We start from the raw sequence: 22,563 nt of genomic DNA, 5'->3' as shown, positions 1-22,563 counted from the left end.
TGGCTGTCGTTATAGCCATCCTTTCTTCTTTCTTTCTATTCAAAAGTTTGTACATCTTACAAATGTGAACAAATTATGATAACAAAGAGGGATAGCGGTGCGTAACGCTGACAGAGATTATAAACCATGGTTCTCAATTGAAAATTGAAGGAAAACCTTGTTAGTTTCCAATGTAGTTTAGTTTCATTGTCTGATTCCCAGTGCAAGGACAACATTGAAAATAGTTGCAGCGGGTTCATGCCCTCCATCTCCTGCTTTTGTGTACAAAGGCACCTGATTAGTGTGCATTTCCTAAAATAACTCCCAAATGGGTAAATCTTTAAGTTCTTAAAATAAAAAGTATGGCAACTCTCTCTACCATCCTCCCAGTTCCTCAGTCTAATGTCTTAAAAAGACATGGTTTCTCCATTTGTTAAGATACATTTGCGTACCATAGATCTCTTGAGAAGTGGGGATCCAACATGTTAGAAATGAAGTACATCTTTTATAGGTACCTGGTAGATGCATACTTTTCCTGGTGGATTACAAATGTGGGGTCCAAAGACTGTTTCCTTTTATTAGCATCGACATACAATAGGTGAAGCCTTTCAGATTCACAGAATATTCTGATCCTCGGTAAGTAACCGGCAAAGTAGAATCAGTGATACAAAAATAGGATGTGACAGAACTCAATATGAATTTGTTTTAGGAATGAGAGTGCCAAGAAGATTATGCAATATATAGCTGGTGAAAACTCCTTCCTATAACCCTCTAATATTTTGATTATCTCCATGTTTTATTCACAGTTGCATACTCACTCTGCTGCCTGCCCGCATTGTTAATCTGCTGATTATATCATGTGATATTTTCTCTCAGTAGTTCTCTTTTCTCTGCCTCTTCTGCACAATTTATAGCATTCATTCTCAGTTGGCTCTTATATTATGCTGTCTGTCTCCTTGTGATTTCAGTTCTTGATGCAGTAAATATCATACATGAAGGGCAGGTGGAAATGAGCTAAAATGGATGGAAACCACAAAGGGAAATCTCATCAGAGAACCAAGGGTTGAACTTCTCTGAATAATATTGAGAAGTGTAGTACAGATGAAATTACCAGGATTAGACTAATGTATACTGCTCTGGATATATTTCTGCAGTGCATATGCCTTTTTCTATTTGTGAGTGGAGTGATAGTTTTGTGTATTTCTAAGTTAAAGTTATTAAAGCATTTAAAGACTGTTTTGGCCTCTTTTTCCTGTTTTTATATATGAGATCTTTACTTTACTTCCTTTTGCATTGATTCAGTTACCTCAAGTTGGGTGGAATGGATGTTCTGTAAAGCTTGAATTAGATTGAGCTATGATAAACCAAAATGAAACATTGATTTACCATAGATATTTTTCAGTGTTCTTTATTTTATTTAATGTATTATTGATGATAAAATAATGGCATTGGTCAGACTGCTTTGGATAAGCCTCTGATTTTATATGGAAGTAGAGAAAGTTACTCCAAGCTGAAGTGCACCATGAATTATTAGTAAGAAAGATATAGGATGTAATTTAAAGATGTTCTAGGCTTACTGTGAACTATTGGAGAAATATATGTTTTTAAAAGACTTTTCATTGCCAGACGCATAATTACCTTCTTGCCAATAATTGCTGTCACCCATTGAAGATAGACGGTAGTATGCTGATTGGATTGCTTTTACTTGTGTACCAATGATAGGTTGGCTGACATGAGTTATGCGTATATTCTTTGAGAAAAATATTTTCAAGTTTGTGTGCATGTGCTGAGGTCTCTAAATCAGTGGGCTATGTTTCAGACAGGTTGTAAATACTGAATTGAAATGTATTTGGCATTTCTGAAACTGAGGACTTGAACACATGTTCGTTTGTACCACTTCAAAGTGCGCTGATACTTTTTATAGCTCTTTGTAGCATTGCAGAAACAGAGAGTTAGGACGCTTGTGGCACTGTGACAGCAGGGTTTCCTCCAGACTAATTGAGAAATCACTGTGGCTGAGCAGGTTGTCAGGGTGCCGTCTCACCTCTCTTACTCGCCCCTTGGAGGGATGTGGGATGTTGTTGGGGTGTGATGTTACATTCGACTGTACAAAAAGGTAGTGCTTCAAAGAAGTTTGTTTAAAACATTCACTTTTTTGTAATGGATCTGCCATTTTTGTGGTAGATCCGTCATTTTATAGTACTACAAACTGCCCAAATGTATGGATACTTGTTTTTTTTAGTGCTATGAGGATATATGTAGCACTACAAAAGGCCTAAGAGAGTTTGTTGCTGAAATAGGATTGTAGATGTCTAATTTTAAGAATTCAAATTTAGAAGTGCAGAACGGGCAGCTTCCTTTTTCATGTACCATGGAGAGACCAGGTAATTTCAGAAACAAACCAAGAATGATTTAGTGAAGTTTCCATTGCCTCTGTCTCATGTGTGTACTTGCGTGTTCAAAAGCCAGGAAGCTCAGCTGGTGTTCATGTAATTGCTTCCATTTCAGTGTGATTTAAAAACAGATGTTATCACATTGGAGTTTTCTGGCTTTTGATAGGTTCTGTTATATTCATAATGTTGTTTAAATGTAGGCCTTTTTCTATCATAGTCTTTGTTTTTGGCAATATTTCCCGCGGTACTGCAAAATCTTATTGCTAGTTCATTTTTTAGGTTTTCTATATCCCCATCATCTTAATGTCTTTGGGGTTTAAATGCAAAGGCTCAGATGATTTTTGCACAAAAACACAGAGAAATTAATGCCTTTTTTGCACTCAAGACCAATGAGATTTGCCATGTGGGCAGGTGGCGGGACCCAAAAAGACAACAGCAGTTGGAGTTTCCAGGAGTAGGGTGTCAGAAGAAAAGCAAGGGCTATGTTTGACCCTTGCTAAACCAAATGGGACAACTGATACCCACGAAAAAGCTAACCTGCATAACGAGTACTTTGCTTGTTTTTTCACCAACCCAAAGGGACCCCCCTGCCTAACATGGAGGGTGAGGGTGAATTTATACCCAACGTTGGTGTAGACCTTGTAAAGGAACACCTTGAAAGGCTGGACACCTTCAAGTCAGCTGGTGCTGACATTGCACCCTTGAATACTTAAGGAGCTGGTAGGCATCATAGCCCAGCCACTGGGAAGGATATTCAAGAACTCATGGTGCTCAGGTGAAGTACCCAAAGATTGAAAGAGGCCAATGTGGTGCCTGTGTTCAAGAAAGGGAGGAAAGTTGATTCGGGGAAAGACAGGCCAAACAGCTTGACCTCATTACCTGGGAAGATTCTGGAAAAAATCAAAGAGACCATTCTTGACAAGTTGGCTGATGGCAGCATCCTAAGGGATAGTCAGCACGGGTTTGTCACAGGTCGGTCTTGCCTGACCAATCTCATTTCCGTCTATAATCAGGTGACAAATCACCTGCACAAGGGAAAAGAGATTGAAATCATATATCTGGACTTTAAAAAAAGCCTTTGATCTCGTGTCCCATTAGCTCCTTGTGGAAAAATTGGTCAACTGTGGCCTTGGCTACACCACGTTCCAATGGCTGGGGAATTGGCTCCAAGGTTGGACCCAGGGAGTGGTAGTTGACAGAAGTGAATCATAATGGTGCTCCGTGACCAGTGGCGTCCTCCCACGGCTCTGTCCTTGGACCTGTTCTCCTTAATGTCTTTGTTAATGATGTGGACATGGGTGTCAGAAGTGGACTTACCAAGTTTGCTGATGGCGCCAAACTTTGGGGTAGAGTGTCCACACCTGAGGATAGGCTGGTGGTCCAAGCTGACCTTGATAGGCTTAGAAAGTGGGTGGATAAAAACACAATGACATTCAATATAGAAAAATGCATATATTCTGCCTGGGGGTGGGGAGGGAAACCCGCATCATGCTTATAGGCTTTGCAGTGCTCACTAGCACCACGACTGAAAGGGACTTGGGGGTCACGATTGACCGCAAGATGAACATGAGCCACCAATGCGATGTCACAGCTGGTAAAGTGAATAAAACTTTGGTTTGCATCCATAGAAGCTTCTCAAGCAAATCTCATCATGTCATCCTCCTGCTGTACTCAGCCTTGATGAGGCTGCAGCTGGAGTACTGCACCCAATTCTGGGCTCTGCAGTTCAAGAAGGATGTGGAGAAACCTGAGAGAGCGCAGAGGAGAGCCATGTGCATGATCAGAGGGCAGGAGAACAGACCTTTATGATGAGGCTGAAAGCCATGGGTCTCTTCAGCCTGGAGATGCACAGGCTCAGGGGTGACCTGATGGCAGCCTGTAAGTACGTAAGGGGTGTACATCAGGATCTGGGGGAACGCCTGTTCAGTAGAGTGCCCCAAGTGATGACAAGGTCCAATTGTCAGAAGCTCCTCCAAGACCATTTTAAGCTGGACATAAGGAAAAAGGCCTGGAATAGACTCCCTCCAGAGGTGGTGCAAGCACCTACTCTGGGCACTTTTAAGAAACGTGGATGCTCATCTTGCTGGGATCCTTTGACCCCAGCTGACTTCTTGCCCCTGGGGCGGGGGGCTGGACTCAATCTTCCGAGGTCCCTTCCAGCCCTAATGTCTGTGAAATCTATGAACAGGTAGAAGGGTTTTGGGCTTCTGGTCCTTGGCTGCCTTTGTGAAGAGACGTTACTTAGTGCTTCGGTAAGCAAGCGCATTAAGTAACTGTTGCCACAGGCGTCCCTGCCTCAGTCGTGCTCTTTGACTGTTGTGTTGGGCGAGTCACGTAGCATTAACAGCCTCTCCTGCCTCAGCTGGGGTAAAGCTTCTATCCATCTCAAACCATTTGGCCCTATATTACTCTCTGTGTGTGCAGGTGTCTTGAAGCTTCTCTACTACAGCTACCAAAGGCCAGAAATGAGACTAATCTCTAGCAATAAATCTTAAAGGATTACTTCTTCCTATTTGCTAAGAATATTACATCATTACAACGTCAGTTAAGCCTTCTCTCTAAAAGTCTGCCTGTTTGTTAACTTCAGTTGCTGGTACTTCATTGGTTTTTCTTCATTATTATTTTTTACCCACGAAAACAGTATTCCTGGATGTGGATTTGATGAGCTATCGAGTAGAGACAAACATAACTCCCTCCAGTTGTATGAAGTTTATTGGGGACCCCGTTTTATAGCTGGACTCCTGTTTGAATGGTGATGGAACCGTGTTGCTTTACCTTCTATTTTGCCTAGGTGCAAAATCATCAGCAGTCAGTCATTCAAAACAGCATGCTTTAATTTTTTTACTAATTGTTTTCCTTTGCAGTTTATTTCAGATAAATGATTCTGTGTTTTGACAGCGTGAGTTATTGGATTTGGTAAAACCACATTTCAGTTGGTTTTATGAAGTTTAAATTGCTTTTATGTTTATCTAATTATTGCTTATAATTAAATAGGTGATCATTGAGCACACGGTACACCATAATCTATTTTGAACATATTTATCCACACTGTGTGTGTTAAAATGATTGTTTCACTAATTATTTGCTGTAGTGCTGTTAAGACAAGATGTTGCAGATACTGTCTAGGAGTACTTGAAATGCATGAAGGTGGCCGGTAGCTATGAACTTCATAAACTTCATTTACAAATGATTTTTGTGTACGGTATCTACATGGCTGAATGCAAATTGGGTGCTTATGTTTGCTGACTTGCACAAGATAATTGCAAAGGCAGATTTTGCACATTTGCAGACTTGGTTGGCTCATGTTAAGAGCCTTGTAAAACTTGTTTTTGTATATTCACTTACTCTTGACCTAGTAATATGAAACAGCATGTCAGCACCTGGGAGGGCACTAATTTATATAACAAAGTGTTTGATTAGCATGCAGGGGTCCAGTCCTTTCTAGTATATAGACATGCAGGGTTTGAACCGTAGGCAGAAACTTTGTTCGTACTTGTGAGTTTCATAAGAAAAATTTTGAAGGAACGAAACCAAGACGTGTATTTTATGCAGCGGAAAGGTGCATGTAAGAATGGTTATGTTTACACCAGGGGCATTTTTATATTTGCATAATTTTAAAGTTTTGATTTTATATTTAATTCTGGTTTTATGTGGATTTGGCTTATTAAACTTCCTAAGAAATATGTGCTTTACCATAGGAAGAGTATAATCCTTTGCTCCAGTGTTTGTTGTTGCCACCCCCTCTCCCCCGTTCCTTTGTTGCTCTGGAAGTATTAAACCCTGATCCTGCACTGTTGCAAGTCCCAGGACTGCAAAGCCCCTGTAGATCCCACTGAACTCAGTCATCCAAGTGTTGAATAATTCATTAAAGAAATCAGGTCCTCGGCAAGTGACTGTTTTCTTAAGTTACTAATTTGGATTTTTGTGTGTAGCTTGGTTTGCATTTCCTTTATCATAAGAATACTGCTGTTTAATTACTATTCAGAGTTCATCCCAGTGAAGAAAATAAGTTGCTATATTGTAGTGTTTGGCCTGGTAAAGAAAGCCATGTGAACTGATCTACAAGTGATTCCTGAAAAATTGCTATATTGATCATTCTTTTCTTTTCTCTGCCTTACAGTATGGCTATCCAAGTTGACAAGTTCAACTTCGAGAGTTTTCCAGATTCCCCTAGCGAAGGGGTACAGTTTGCAAATGCAAAGAAGCTGGAAGAGGAGAGACAACAGGCAAAAGGTCTGGAGATTAACAGCAAGTTAGACATTTGCTGGAAAATTATATCCTTTAACAAATGTGTGCTTCAAAAAAATGTATGTAGCCACCTCCTGACACATTTTACTTTATAATTTAAATCACCATTTAACAAAATTATTGAAAAGGGAAACAGAACTGTAGAACTTTACATAATTATAGACTTCTGAAAATTAATTGTACTGTGTAGTATTTGGATTTTGCATGCTGTTCAGGTCTTAATATAATGGTTGTCTTTTTCTGAGTCATACAAGCATTTTGCAGACTTCATCCTGACTTGTGGAATGGAAAAAAATAGTGAAGGTTGATGAATAATGATTTTACAGGAACATTTTTTCTTTGTTTCTTTTCCTTTTGGGTCATTTCTGTTTTTCAGAAGAGGGTAGTTGATTGAGGGAGGATTTATAACATATAATAATGATATTGTTGAGCCTGTAATTGACAGTTAGAACCTGTAATTAATATATTTGACTTCACTGTACAAATCAAATAATATATCTGATATTAGCTTACTGACATTATAGGGTATAACTTCATTTACTATGATGAGGTTTCGCTTCCTTTTTCCAGTATTTAATTTGGGAAATGCTTTTAAGACTTAAAAAGAAATGGAACAGTATCTTAAACTGAGAACATATTTTTGTATTTCTTTAGAGAATCGGTGAACAAGTACAATAGTGTTGCCTCACATTATTTTTAATCAGTAATATATCCTTTCACTATTAATTCATAAGGGATTACAGTAACAAGACTTTTATGTTTAACTTGATGCGTACAAGTAATTGGTGTTTAAAAATATTAGGTAAATTCTCTACAGAAGCAAAATGTGAAAAGTGAATATTAGATCATGATCCATCATTAAGCCTCTTCAGCCTGTTAAGGTTTCACTAATAGTGAACTGATAGTACTTGGTTGTGTTGGTTGTGGGTGTGTTGGTCTAAGGGCATATGCAGACAAGGTTGTTTGCTTGGTACAACCCTTCTTCAGGCATAGGGTGAATCTGCTGTTGTTTTGTGCTGTCCTGGAGAAGGGTGATTGTACCCAAAAACTTGCAAAGAACAATTTTCCCAACTATTTAGTTGGTCTAATCAAAAGATATCGCATTTGCCAAAAGAACCTTGGTAGCACTTTGCACTTATACTGTGCCTTTCATTCAGTGATCTCAAATGCTTTGTCATCATAAACTGAAATAACATAAAACTATATGTAGTGAGTCAGTGGCACAGCTAGAAATAGAAACTAAGATTCCTTGTGCCTAGTTCCCTGTCCTACTCCTATATTTCATTTAAAAAAGAGAAAATGTGACTTAGAAGTTTGCTTTGCTGAACCTAGCAAAACTTCTAATGCTCCCTGGTAGTATGGTTAAGATTCTCCCGCTGGAACTGTAATCCTGTAATCAAGTACTTCAGTGCAGTAAAAACAGACCCCCTCTTTTTTGTGGTGGTTGAGCAATAATATTAACATAAGTTACTTTTACTTTTCCAATGTAGGTACTGAAAGTATTGTTGCTGAGGTAGAAGTTAATGCTCAGTGAAATAAATGGCGTAAATCATGCCACAGTGTTATTTATATCTGTTTGCTGTTAAGGCAATGGTCTCTTCACTAGTAGCTTGTTCTGAAGGGTTTTTTTGCAACCATACGAATTAGAAGTTTGCTTCATTATTTATTTATTTGAATCAAAATGGAGACTGGAGAACAGTGTATAATCTATCTCTGCCCCTTTGCAGGGGTACCAGCAGGGCCACACTCTCCACTCCACAAGGCCCTCTGAAGTTCTGGTTGAAACCAGTAAGAAATGCATCTCAATGGCTAGGGACAGACATTAGACACAAACCAGTTGAAGTGATCAGAACCTGGTTTAGACTTCCAGCAGAACAGATGTTCAGTGCACCGAAATTGATTTGAAAACATGCCTGCATTTTTTCAGTCCAGAGGAGGACCTATCCTGTGCCAGCTGTTCCGTAGTAACTGTTTTATGTGTATGCTTCTATTCTGCAGTAAATAAAGCCAATCCAAGGTAACATCCCCCTGAATGAAATACTTATCTCCATGCAGGGGTAAGCTTGTTTAGTTGATCTTCCACTCCTTGCAGAATAGGAGCATCTGCCCAAATCATGACAACAAAACAGCTGATGTTTGAGAACCCCCTACTTCCCTCTAACTTGGTATAATACAGTTACCCATCTGCACCCGCCGGGCCTCAATCATACGATCCTGTGCTGCCCGGCCCAAGGACTTGGTGGTAACCTTTCGCTCGGTCCCTTAGGGGAGGTGTCACCGATCTCCTGGTTCAGGCGGTCTTCCCCCTTCTTATCCCACCTGCCACGACTTCGATGATATTTCAGTGGTGGAGGGGTACGACTGTCTGATCCTGGCTGCCTCCCTGCGGCCAAGGCATGATGTTCTCCCCTGTACCTCGCCCTATCCCAGCCTCAGCGGTGTGCTATTGTGCTTGCCAACGACCGACCCTTACTTGATGTCGGGTCCCTCCTGATTTTAGTCAGCCCTAGGAAGAGGGCCCAATAAACTCAGACCTTTTCCTGACTCGTGCGAGCTTAGGGGCCCTAGCTCCCTCTGGCTGCGATGCTCACCAGTAACGACACTAAGAGCAATAATGGAAATGATACCAATGATAATAATAATAACAATAATAGGTCCACCAAGAGGCTACAGTGACCTTACTTCAGCACCCCTTCACAACCTTCCTTATATCTCTGCCCAGGCATGCCTAGCGCAGTGCCATCCCCTTAAACCCCAACTACCCTTCCCCTTAAGGGCTACTATGTAAGCTCGGGTGGGGATTTTCTCACGTAAGTATGCCCTCTGCGTTCCTCGATGAAGGAGCCCTCCCCCGATGGGGTTCCAGTCTGTGTCCTCTGTTGCAAGTGTGAAGGTCTCAGTTGGCCACCTTGTATGGATACCTCTTGCTTCGTACTTCTGCCGGCTTCGAACCCCAGTTGACGAGGTCGCTCCCGTCGGCTGCCCTCGGACACCATCCATATCCATAGTGCAACATGGGCAGGTGCTTGGATTCCAGCTGGGAATGTGTTTGTACAAAGGCGGTTTCTATGGTAAGACCATTTTTGAGAGACCAATTTCAGACTCTCTTTTTGAACTTTCCATTAATCTTACTTTCTATGTTTGGGTATGTGTGTAAGAGGGATTTATGCTTTAGGGAACAATGCTTGAACAATTTTGCTTTAGATAATAGTACTCTGTCCACAGCTAAAGAAAAAGAAGATATATAGCACTTCTGAACAATTTCTAGTTTAGTGAAATGAATGCAAGCTAATGTATTTCTGCAACCTCGTACAATGAAGGAGGGGTACAAAGATGGGTAAAATGGGTATTGTCGTAGGATTTATACAGGATCCATTACCAGGGACATTAATGGCCCAGGAAAGCCTCATAACACCAACCTCTCTCTAGAATACATGCACTTACAAATTTCATAATTGTGAGAGTATTGTATATTCAATGAAGAAAAAAGTGAACTGCGTTTGTACATTTTTCCAAGCCAGTCGTCTGAGTTGTTTAGAGATTATATTGTCTTAATAATAATTGGGCAGTATTTTGTGAGATTTTCACATTAAGAAGTAGAAGAGTTGCATTTTATTATGTGTGCCAGGAGCTAAGTGGGTGCAAATCATAACGGCATCTCTAAAAATAGTTAGTGTTACAGGTACATTTGGGGGTTGTATTGGTCCCACAGAACTTGAGAAGTATTAACTTGTCTAGTTAGTTCCTACTTGTGCAGGGTCGATCTCTTTTATATATTTACTGCACTCCTTTATCTAGTCACTTTTTCAGTTTTTCAACAAAGGAGGTTTTTATTGTTTAGTTTTGGGACAAAGTATCAGTACAGTTTAATAGATAGAAAAAATAATAAGCATTCAATTCAGATTTTGTACTGTTGCGAGGAGGTCAGAATTAGTAGAACATACTTCTTAGAAAGAACATACTGCTTTGCCGTTTGAGTTTAAAAATGTAAATTTCAGTAGAGTATAGGTGAGATTTATGGATGTATCAAGAACTTAAGATGATGATGACTTGCTTTTTTAGCATCTGGTAATGGCATCTGATATCAGCTGAGCAGCAGACTACGACCAGATGGAACGCAGTTTTATCATGGCTAATATTTTCAGCTCATGCTTCTATTAATATTTTCTAAATATTTATTTATTTTAAACTCAGCATTCTCTATGTAGCCTTTGAATAGTTCCCTTTCTGAGATTTGTTTCTCTCTACTACAAGTCAGAAGGAGTCAGAATTTTCTGGATGCTGTTTCCATTGCAGAGTCCTTCAAGATAAGGCTCCTGCGAGCCTCTACCTTCACACTTTGGAATTTTAGGTTAGGAATTCCCAAATTAGTTGAAGAAAATGAAGTTCTGGGAATGTTCATAGGACAGGATGCCTGAAGAGATCAGCAGGAGGCTTTTTGGGCTGGAAAGGTCCACAAGGGACTGGCTATGAAACAGGAACAAGCAGACCTAGGTTATCCCTGACAGGTATGTGTCCAGCCTCTTACAGCTCTCTGTTGATAGGGATCCATGCCTAATTAGATAGACTGTTCCACTGGAAAGCTACTTTTAGAGTTGGAAAGTTGCTGTTAGTGGGCATGGGGTTTCCAGATGTCCTCGGCGATGGGACGGAATTGGTTCAGGGGCCTTACCATCAATGGACAGGAGGGAAATCTGGCTGTAGTTCCCACAGTCAGATTTGTCCCCCGTCTTGTAGATGGTCACAGTGGTCACGTTCTTGAGATCCCCGGTGTTGTCCTCTTCATCCCAAAGGCAGAAGATAAGCTGGTGGAGCTGTGATGTGAGCTGGAAGCCTCTGGGGGTATACTATCTGGCCCGCAGGCTTTGTTGGTTTTCATTTGATGGATGGCTTACCTCAGCTCTTTGATGGTTGGTGGCTTGCCAAGGAACTCAACCACAGGGCATTGTGGACGGCTTGGAGGGTCTCCTCTGATACGATGGACTCCTGGTTAAGGAGGAGTACGAAATGCTCCTTCCAGCACAGACGGATGGTATCATTGTCCTTGAGGAGCTGTGAGCCACCCTGTGATTGGAGCGGGTTTTGGCCAGTGCAGCGGGGTCCGTGGGTTGTCTTGGTAGCCTAGAACAAGTTACGTAGGTCATGTTGGTCGGCATAGCATGCAGGAGGAGGGGTGGATGTCGTATACTTGGACTTCAGGAAGGCCTTTGATACGGTATCCCACCCCATACTGGTGAACAAGTTAAGGGGCTGTGACTTGGATGACTGCACAGTCCGGTGGGTGGAGAATTGGCTGGAGGGTCGCACCCAGAGAGTCGTGGTGGATGGGTCGGTTTCAACCTGGAGGGGTGTGGGCAGTGGGGTCCCGCAGGGCTCGGTCCTTGGACCGATACTCTTTAATGTCTTCATCAGCGACTTGGATGAGGGAGTGAAATGTACTCTGTCCAAGTTTGCAGATGACACTAAGCTATGGGGCGAAGTGGACACGCCGGAGGGCAGGGAGCAGCTGCAAGCAGACCTGGACAGGTTAGACAAGTGGGCAGAAAACAACAGAATGCAGTTCAACAAGGAGAAATGCAAAGTGCTGCATCTAGGGAGGAAAAATGTCCAGCACACCTACAGCCTAGGAAATGACCTGCTGGGTGGCACGGAAGTGGAAAGGGATCTTGGAGTCCTAGTGGACTCCAAGATGAACATGAGTCGGCAGTGTGACGAAACCATCAGAAAAGCCAATGGCACTTTATCGTGCATCAGCAGATGCATGACAAATAGGTCCAAGGAGGTGATACTTCCCCTCTATCGGGCGCTGGTCAGACCGCAGCTGGAGTACTGCGTGCAATTCTGGGCGCCGCACTTCACGAAGGATGCGGATAATCTGGAGAGGGTCCAGAGAAGGGCCACTCGTATGGTTAAGGGCCTGCAGGCCAAGCCCTACGAGGAGAGATTAGAGAAACTGGACCGTTTCAGCCTCCGCAAGAGAAGGTTGAGAGGTGACCTGGTGGCTGCCTATAAGTTCGTCAGGGGGGCACAGAAGGGAATTGGTGAGTATTTATTCACCAAGGCCCCCCCGGGGGTTACAAGAAATAATGGCCACAAGCTAGAAGAGAGCAGATTTAGATTGGATATTAGGAGGAACTTCTTCACAGTTCGAGTGGCCAAGGTCTGGAACGGGCTCCCAAGGGAGGTGGTGCTCTCCCCTACCCTGGGGGTCTTCAAGCGAAGGCTAGATGTGTATCTAGCTGGGGTAATGTAGGCCCAGCACTCTTTCCTGCTTATGCAGGGGGTCGGACTCGATGATCTATTGAGGTCCCTTCTGACCCTAGCATCTATGAATCTATGCAGCTGCTGGTCAGGTTAGCCTCCTGCGTCCCTTGTATCAGCATCCCAGCACTTAAAAATGGTGGTGGGGGTGCTTGAAGTAAAGTTTGTTCACCCCCCCCCCCCAGGGGAACATGTGTAAAGGTGCCCAGAAGTTACACTTATGTGATACAAGTGATCAGAAACGGGTTAAATTGGTTTATTGATCTACTGCCCCAGATCTGCTCCAGATACAGATTAGCTCACAGTCTCCCCTGCAGTCTCTTTGCATCTCCCCTGCAGGGCAGGGTGGGTGGGCTAGCCTTGGCCCAGGCTGTCTGCTGCGGCTGAACCAGATGACGTCCTCTAGTGTCCTCCCCAGCTTCTGGCCTGGGCTACTGCAGGCACGTGGCTGCATTTCTGGAATCAAGGGTGAATGTCTGTTCACTTGCTTATTGGTTTAATCTGTGCAGTTTAGACTAACCTGCAAAGATTGAATCGATTTGGAGTCGGGCATTTTGATTGCCTGTACTTAGCCTAGTAGACTAAACAGGCACCATTCCTTTGACCTTTCCTCAGGCCATGTTTTGTAAAACCTTTAACACGGTTCTTGTTTTCCTCTGTAGTCTTTCCAGTGTATCTGTATCTTATGTAAAGGGTGGTGCCCAAAACTGGGCACTGTTCTGCAGTTAAGGCTTTGCTGGCATAATAATTGCTTTTCAGGTTTTACATAAACCACTCAGGTCTATACATTGTAGGATGAGATTTACCTTCTTTTGCAACTGTATCATATCACTGGCCCAGATAACACAGTTTATAACATCTGAGGTTTATTCACCTGTACCTCTACCAATGTCATATATGGCATCAGCTGCTTACATTGTAGTCTGTATTGCTGCCAGATGACATCCCTCGTCTGTCTACATTGGACAGATGGGGCAATCCCTATGTGTTGAAATGAATGACCGCCTGTCTGACATCAGTTCCAGAAAGATGCAAAAGCCTGTGGCAGAACACTGTAACTTCCCTTTACATTTCACTGTTGATCTCAGGGTAGCTGTACTTAGACAGCAAAACTTCAAAAATGAACTTGAATGCGAAATTGCAGAACAAGAAATCATCCACAGACTGAATTAAGTATGGTCTAAATAGGCACGGTTGATTCTTATCCCATTACCTGGATTAGCTCTTGTGACCCATTGTTCTCTATGAGTTCAACACTTTTTTGCTTCTCCCACAACTGCCTCCCCTTGTGCCTCTCCACTCCCTCCCCTCTGTCCTATGTATTCAAATGCATCTCTGGATGGGATAGTCTGCTCTGTGCATATCCTTTCACAGCATCTGATGAAGTGAGCTCAGATTCATGAAAGCTTATGCATCTCTGATTTTGTTAATCTATGCAATGCATCTCTACTCTGCCTTACTTCAGATTAACACAGCTAACTACTTCTCTCTGATCATATTAACTCATGATTACTGTGTGTCAACAATAACTTTCACATCCTTTATTACAGTGGTGCTGCCTAACCAGATATTCTCCCCTTTATATTTGTGTATTTGATTTTCCCCCCAACCCCCGCAGTGTAGTATTTTGCACTTGTTTTTATTGACTTTCATGTTAATGAGACCTGGTAATTTCTTCAATTATTAAAGTTATTTTCAGCTTTAAGTGTTTGTGCCCTCCTCCAACTTGGTGTCTTCCACAGATTGTATAAGTATACTCTGTCCAGTCATTAAAGTCATCACTCAAATAGCTTTTGAATATTACTAGACTCTGAACGAGTCCCTGAAGTATGTCACTTGGTATGTCCTCCCAGTGTTATAGAAAATTATTTTTAGTTACTCGGAGTACCGTTTTTCAACCACTTGTATGCCTGCCATATGGGAATTTCATTTATATTGTCATAAGCAAATATTTCTATATGGAAATGTCATCTTGGCAGTCAGATAGTATAGTGACGGTGTCCCTAGAAATAAAGTTATGGTTCCATTGTTACTAGTTCAGAACTGGTGCAAATGGATAGTTAGGGTACTGTAAACTGTCACTTACTGTCTGGTTTTCTATGTGAAATAAATTGGCAATTTCAGAATAACGATCATTGGACAGATACTTACCTCGGGGAAGCTGCCACTGCGGTATGCACTTCTATCGGCTGTCTTGGACTAGATACGTAGCATTACAGTGAGAGAGGCTGCTGTTTTGATTCTTTTCTGCATGGTTATTTGAGGAAACACTTGTTTGAACAGTTCTGTTGTGAAATGTACTCTATAAATGTGATTAGTGTCTGTATCATAATGCAGACACTTATTTGCTACTTGTGAGACTCCTTGAAAATGTCCTTCCCCTTATTATGACAGGATGAAATTTGGGCCCCACCAAGTAGTAGTAATTAAGTGAGCGTAGTAAGCTTGCTGAAGAGTGTAGGCTTTTACGTTCCCTGAGATAACTGAACCCTAATCTAATAAGGGCTCTGAAAATGAGAACAAGGATCTTGAAGTGGCTGCAGAATTACTTCAGCTGCCAGCTATGGAGGTTGGAAGAGAAGTGTGATGGGTTCAGACTTGTCAGGTCTATTCAGGAGTCTTACTAATGGGGCCCGCAACACCTCTATGGCACTCTGAGTAAGCTTTAGGTGGAGTTACAGTCGTTTAAGGCTTGCAACAAGTGCACGGACCATTATCAGATCAGAGAAACAAGTGCACAGACCATTATTCCTGATCAGAGAAATAACTGTTTTGCTGTATTGTTATGGTAAAAGATGTTCCCATTCTCTAAGAAGTGAGAGAGAGACTGAGCCCAAAGCGTTACTTACACTGTAGATACCATGTTTTCAGTTAGGTCTTCAGCAGGCACAGCTTTGTTTTAAAAGTGACGCGAATGTTCCAAAATGCAGAAAGCTTCTGGATGATGTTGAAGTTTTCCTGTGACCAGTTTTTTTTCAGGTTCTTGTGTAAGAGCGTGATGTTAGAGGCTGGATGCTTTCAGACATAGAGGGCCCTGAGAACAGGCCAGACTGTGTGCTAATGAAATTTGGTGGACCTGGACCCACTAACGTCTTCTTTCACTAGCCAGGATGAACGTGCATTGTTCCCTCGGATCTTGAACCCTGAGCTTCCCCTCATACAGAGATTTCCTAATAAGACTAATTTCTGTGTTCCTTTTTACTTCATGGCATTTTGCCAAAACAATAAATAAAAATAAGAAAAGTTAAGCAATTTGGTAAATGTGAGGAAAAAGTCTTGGAGCACACTTGTTATCTTAAAGATGGAAATCAATAAATAGTACATGTAATACTATTATATTTAACGTATCTTAAAGGAATGCTTTATCAGTAGTACACCACTGTGACATTTTTTCAGCTCGTGTCCAGAGCTATACCGTGGGTACGTGCGTTAGGGCTGTGCAAAACGGCATGGTTTTACTTCAGCTTCTGTTTCAACAGAACAGTGTTTTTTGTTTCAAGTTTCATTTCATTTCAAAAACACTGTTCTGTTTGGTTTTGTCAAAACTGTTTTGCTGTTTCAACGTTTTTCACCATTTTGCCCATAGGTTAGAATGGGGAATCGTAAAATGCGGCAGGCCGGCAGATCAGGGGAATGCCTGCACCCCCTGGACGCGGTTCTCCCTGGGGATGTGGGCCTGCGATCTGCCTCCCAGGTGACAGACTGGCACTGGGTGCAGCCCGCACCCAGCGCCGGGAAGATCAGTGCTGCCACCAGCCCCAGGTGGCAGCCCCTGCCTCCTGTGATCTGGCAGGCTGACCAGGGGCCCCTGGGATGCTCCCAGTGCCGGTCTGTCATCTGGCAGGAAGATTGAGGGCTGCACCCCCAGGAGGAGTCTGGCACAGCCCGCGCAGCCCTCCCAGAGGTGCAGGCGGGCCCCTGATTTGCGTGCGAGATTGCAGGAGACGGGTGCTACCACCTGGGGCCAGCAGCAGCACTGGTCTTCCTGGCATTGGTCCCAGCTGGCAGCACCCGCTTCCTCTCATCCAGAAGGCAGATTAGGGACTTGCCTGCACCCCCTGGAGGGCTGCGGGGGCTGTGCCGGACTCCTCCTGGGGGTGCAGCCCTCGATCTTCCTGCCAGATGACAGACTGACACTGGGAGCATCCCGCACCCAGTGCCAGGAAGATCGGTGGTGCCACTGGAGGGCTGCAGGGGCTGTGTTGGAGTCCTCCCAGGGGTGTGGGTCCCCGATCTGCTTGCCGGATGACAGGAGGCGGGTGCTGCCGGCGGTTACTGGCACTGAAGCCAGTTAGCCTGGTTTTGAAATTTGAAACGTTTCGAAGCATTTCAAGTTCCCTTGTTTTGTTTCAGTGCTGTTTTGGAGGGTTTTGTTTCATTTTGATTTCACTGTTTCGAGCTCGAAACACATTGAAGCAGCTGTGAAACAAAATGCTGGGCAGAATTTTGCACAGCCCTAGTGTACATTACCTGTCCGTATCGTTGGTTTTATATCCCAATGTCTGGTGTGAGCGTTGGGTGCGAGCCATCTCTCTGTCTCCTCCAAAATGCATTTGATTTATGTAAATGTTTTTAAATGAAAGTATTTTTATTTATGTTTTAAAATGATACCATTTATAGTATCTGATCTCACCACAACCCTTAAACATCATCTCTACCAATGATATTCTAGAGTTCCATATTTAATTTAATTGTTCTAATATCAGATTTGCCCAGCCTATGAAGATGATTTGCCTCCCCCTGCCCCCCAACCAAATGATAGCTCTGCTTTCAACCTGTGATTTGAAATGGAAACAGTGGTTTTCTTCTTCATCTAATGGGCATAATTTGTGCAATGGAAATGTAGCTGCCTTTGCATTTGAGCTTATCATCAAAGTTATGATCAGAACTTAAATTAGAACTTTTGCTTGTATCTATATCGAGTTTAGTTTTCTCCATTGATTTGAGACATTTAAAACAAGACTAGTCAAAAGTTCTAGTCAGTGTATTGCATGCTATAAAATCACACTAGTAGGGAAATGGTTTACCTAGCTATGATTCAATTAATTTTTTAGAAATAGTCTTCACATGGGCCTAAATCACTCATTCCTGGAGGCAGCTTTAAGATGATTATGGAGCTGAGTAAATATTCACATACACTCATATTGCTGTTCACATAATGAATATCTTTACTGCATCTGTATTGCTCAAAAAGAAGTGAGGTTTTGTTGGTTCATATAGCTGTTCGGCATCAGGGAATTTTTAAGCAATCCTGTTTTATTTCAGAACCTAACCAAATGCTTTTAGCACGTTCAAAGCACCACAACAATCAGCATTCCGCCGGTTGAAAATGCAAATGAGTAGGCTGATTTATGGTAAACAGCATTCATTAATCATTTAAAGCACATTTTCATTAGTATAATTTCTATTTATGAAAATCTGCTAATTGATTTATGCTCAAGTAGGACTGGGATGCATTCATCCACCTGTATTTATTTGCACAGAAACCAACAAGTGTGGTTTAAAAACATCTTTGTAGCACGCTGTCGGAGGTAAAACCCTACATAACGGATAGAAAACAATTAAGGGCTTTAAGACTCACAACACAGTTAAAGGTCTATACCAAACTCCTTTCAGGCAGTATATTCCACAAGGATATTCAATATATTGGTTGGATTTTAATTTTATGGTGCCCTTTTAACTTATCAAGGCATACTTGCTGTTAAGTTTACATCTCAGAGACTAATTTCTTAAGGGAAATAACTTTTTTAAATTAACTTGTCACTTGGATCTTCAACAGAAAATTTTGCAAAATATATACTTGTTTTTTTAGGAGATGCAAAGTAAAGTTCTGATCTGGAGAATTATATTAAAAAAAAAAATCTTGTACTTTGGTGCTTGTCTCCTGATGACAGCCAGGTGAAATTTGCTTGAGCTTATAAGCAAAAGCTGCTCTTTTTAAACCAGCCTACCTGGACTCCTGAAGTAGACTCCGAATAGTAACTGTGTTCTTGATGTGGCGGATGCATGTGTTGCCAACCGCAACGATTTGCTACTAGAACCTGGTTAGCAATTCTGCCGAAGTTGGGCAGTCCATAAAATGAATGCAGTTGCCATTGGCTATGTTAGCTGTGTAGCTCTGACAAGCTAATGAATGGTAAAGAGGTACTCTAGATCAGGGGTCAGCAACCTACAGTCTATGGGCCTGGTGGCTGGGTGCAGGTGGTAGGAAGTTTTGCCTGTGCTACACTGCAGTTGGGTCTCAGCACCAACCTACCTTGGACCCAACCTGGGCCATTCTAGCCCACGCCTGACAAATGTTGCCAACCCTTGCTTTAGATGATAAAGTCAGCGGCTTGGACTTGGAAGAAGCTCAGGTAAGGGGCCTGCTGAGTAAAATAGCATTAGCTGAGACCCCTTAGAATAGTAATAAGTATCCCTTTTTTTTAAACTTGGGCATCAAAAAGTAAGTAATTGAGCAGGAATGATCTTTCCTTCATTTAGAGATTGGGGAACTTGGGCTCAAAGGGTCAGTTCATATTCTGCCTATTAAATGTCTGAGTGGGTTGAGTGCTTGAAAAACAGTTAACACAAAAGGTATCCTTCTGATTACTGCTTTTTGTGACTTAGTATAGCTATATTGTGACAAAATAGGCACATTAATGATTTTTTTTTTCTCCCAGGGACTTGAGCGTAGTGGAATATAGCATGGTGGAATAGGATCACACTGCCTAATAGGTAGAATGGGATGATAGATTGTGGTCTAAAAGAAATTACGTTTCCCTAGAAAGTCTACAGGACAGGAAAGCAGATCAGCTGGGGATAAATTGCTCCTTTTAACTGCAGTGCAGAGCTGTCCTGTTTTCCTAAGGAGGTAGAAGAATGGCATAGCTGGCAACTGGGAAATGTTAATGTGATGTTGGATAACTCAGCTGACATGGCAGAAAGAAGGAAGATTTCTGGTGGTTGTATTTGTCATTTGGGGAGTGGGGAAACTGAGGTGGATTTTTTTTTTCTTGTGGCATAATATGGTGTGGGAAGGATCTTGTTTTTAAACAGAATTGGTCCCAACAAAGGGAGAGAATCCATTTGTTCTGCCTGTCACCTCATTTATTAGGTTACCTGTCTTCGCTATGAATATTTTGGATGTGAAAGGCTTATAAAAAGACTTTTAATGTTTTAGAAGGGCCAAACCTCTAGGCTAGGGACAGAAATTACACACAAACTGGTATAAGTGATTGGAAACTGGTTCGAATTTGTAACACAGCAGAAATTCAGTGCATGTATACTGCTTTCAAAATGGCTGAAACCAATTTAAGATAAACCTGGATGGCTGTTGAATTGGACTTTACTGATTTAGGTTAAATCGGTTTATTGAACTTCAGTTCCGGATCCCAAAGATGTTCTAGCTGGCAGAGCATTTCCTCCAGGATTCTTTACATGTAGTAAATGCCAGTCTACTGGAACAGCTGGGTGCTGGATATCTTTTGTTGTCTTCCTGTTTGTCTAGGTTTTTCCCTTACCTGCTTTCTTTCTTTGTTATTGTTGAATGTGAAAATCTACCTTCCCTTCGCGAAGTCAAAATATGGCTGTTAGGAAAATAGTTGTGCCAGTAGGAATGGATGGCATATTTAAAGACATGCCAGGAGTCTAGATTGACTATAAGAAAAAAATGGAATGGCCAGCGATGGAAGAATCTGTGGGTGGTTGGTAGGTACGATGGGGTTTACACATGGCTTCTTCGTTTCTGGGGCTGGGAACAAAGTCTAGAGTAAGAAGTTTTGATTATAGTGAATATACAGTAGAAAGACTGCAGGTTTAAAAAGTCACTATTCTGCTGGGCTGGATTCAGGTTTGAAGGTTTTCCTTGGATGTTTAATGCATACTATGTTGAGCATTCAGTGAAAAAAGAGGAGTCAATCTTAACCTTGTGTCACATATCAAACTTGATCTCGAGCTTGCATCAGTGTGCCAAGCCTGTCATTTTTGTTTGAAAATGACAACCAAGGGTGCATTTCTTAACAAGTAGGAAAGACAGGTTAGGCTTTTTGACTCTTTGAAGTACAGTTGTAGTACTGTTTATTCCTATCGCTTGCAGTAGGCTACCCTCTGCAGATACAAGATACGTTTTTGCTGAAGTATAAAGTAAGACAAAGCAAGAGACATATTTGTGCAATTTGTTTCTTTTTTTATACTCTTGTTTCTGCACAGGGCAACTGAAGAATGCTATGAAGCTATACTGCCCAACGTTGTCTCTTTGGCATTGTGGCGTACTGCATGTAGTTCAGGTCCCGGTATTACCAAATAAGCAGTTACATACATTCATATATATATACATTAGGCGTGTCACATATTTCCAAGAGATGAGGATGATTCAAAATATTCCATATGTTCAGATCAAATGCTCTTTTTACACATCTAGTTAGGACACAAACACTGTGAATAAAGGCTCACAATGAGGGTGATCTGTGCAGACTGTGTACGTGTTGTCACATTTTGTATATTTACAGCATGAAATATTTAAACGAAAACTCCTCCGTCTTTCATAAATTCCAAACTCAATAAATCTTGCATCTAAAAAACAACTAAATAGGCATTTAACTTGTACCTTCTGCAACGTAAAACCCATAACCCATATTGAAGAATAGCCTTTTTCAGAAGGAGCTGATATACTATGGAAATAAAGGAAATGCATTTTCCCCTTTAGTTCGTGGGCAGTTATACCCATTGCATGAATCTTTCATTGAATATTTACTGATGTGTTTCCAAATAATTTCACTGTATGCTATTGTAAATTAAGTTATTTTGCTGCAGTAGATGAGATCATAAATTGTGCTTACCCCCTTGTATAGACACTGTCATATATGTTATGTTAAAATGAATGATCAGTCTTCACTTCCTGAAAATCAACATTACAATTTGATTTATTTAGACTTTAAAAGCTTCAGGGCAGAGGTGTTTTGTGTTTTTTTTTTTTATACAGCCCCGTGGGGCTGGTTAAGTCCTCCCCCAGGAGTGATCCAAATACAGTGAAGTTGCACAGGTATAATGGAGGAAATATTTGTGTCCTTAGAAATTATAGTAGATGATGATTTGATTCCCCGCCCCCCCTTCAAAAATGTCCTGTCTCTCCAGTCCCAGGTTAAATTTAGAGCCCTGGAAGTTGTTATACACATGTTTACTGGCCAGTTGCGCACATTTTATGAGAAAATTGAGACACAATGGCAGCTTGCGGTGCTATGTTTAGACTGTTTATTTTTGGTGGATGTGGAATAGCATTTAAAACTGATACACACCAACTCACACTAACAGTGTTTATTTGCATTATTCATTATGAGAATTTGTGCCATCGGGGCTGTCCAACCTCTCAATGGCAGGGGGCTAAACACGGTATGGGCGGCCTGGCTCTCCCCCTGCTGCTATGCAGCACCCTTCTGCCATCCCAGCCTGCCCCGAGGCCTGGGTGTAAGAAGTGACGGCTGGAGGTGGGAACAAGAGCCTGGAAACCCTGGTAGCAGCAGTGGAGGGAAGGCCATCTGGGCAGGAGCCAGAGGGCCCCAAGCTAACCCCGCGCAGCCAGATGTTGTTTGCAGGCCATCAGGTGGACAACCCTGAATTGTGCAATAGCGTGCCATTTTGAAAACTCCTTCTGAAACCAGTAAGCATGTTTCAGGTGAAAACCCCTTGAAACTGTTGTCTGTAA

At 42.0% G+C, this 22,563-nt stretch overlaps 1 protein-coding gene across 5 annotated transcripts in view; it reads left to right on the top strand.

Moving 5' to 3' along the window:
- The window catches only part of TRAPPC9 (trafficking protein particle complex subunit 9), an 826,451-nt gene that overhangs the window by 425,832 nt on the left and 378,056 nt on the right, over window positions 1-22,563 (top strand). For all 5 annotated transcript variants that reach the window (XM_090040707.1, XM_090040706.1, XM_090040705.1 and 2 more), the window contains one exon: window positions 6,493-6,646. In XM_090040707.1, coding sequence (XP_089896833.1) covers window positions 6,493-6,646 — 154 coding nt within the window. The remainder of the gene's footprint in view (window positions 1-6,492; window positions 6,647-22,563) is intronic.

Source organism: Crocodylus siamensis, chromosome 3 (assembly GCF_052110815.1).
Source record: "Crocodylus siamensis isolate JL-2025a chromosome 3, ASM5211081v1, whole genome shotgun sequence".
Lineage (NCBI taxonomy): Eukaryota > Metazoa > Chordata > Crocodylia > Crocodylidae > Crocodylus > Crocodylus siamensis.
Note: the sequence above shows the minus strand (reverse complement) of the source record. Positions and strands in the feature narration are given on the sequence as shown.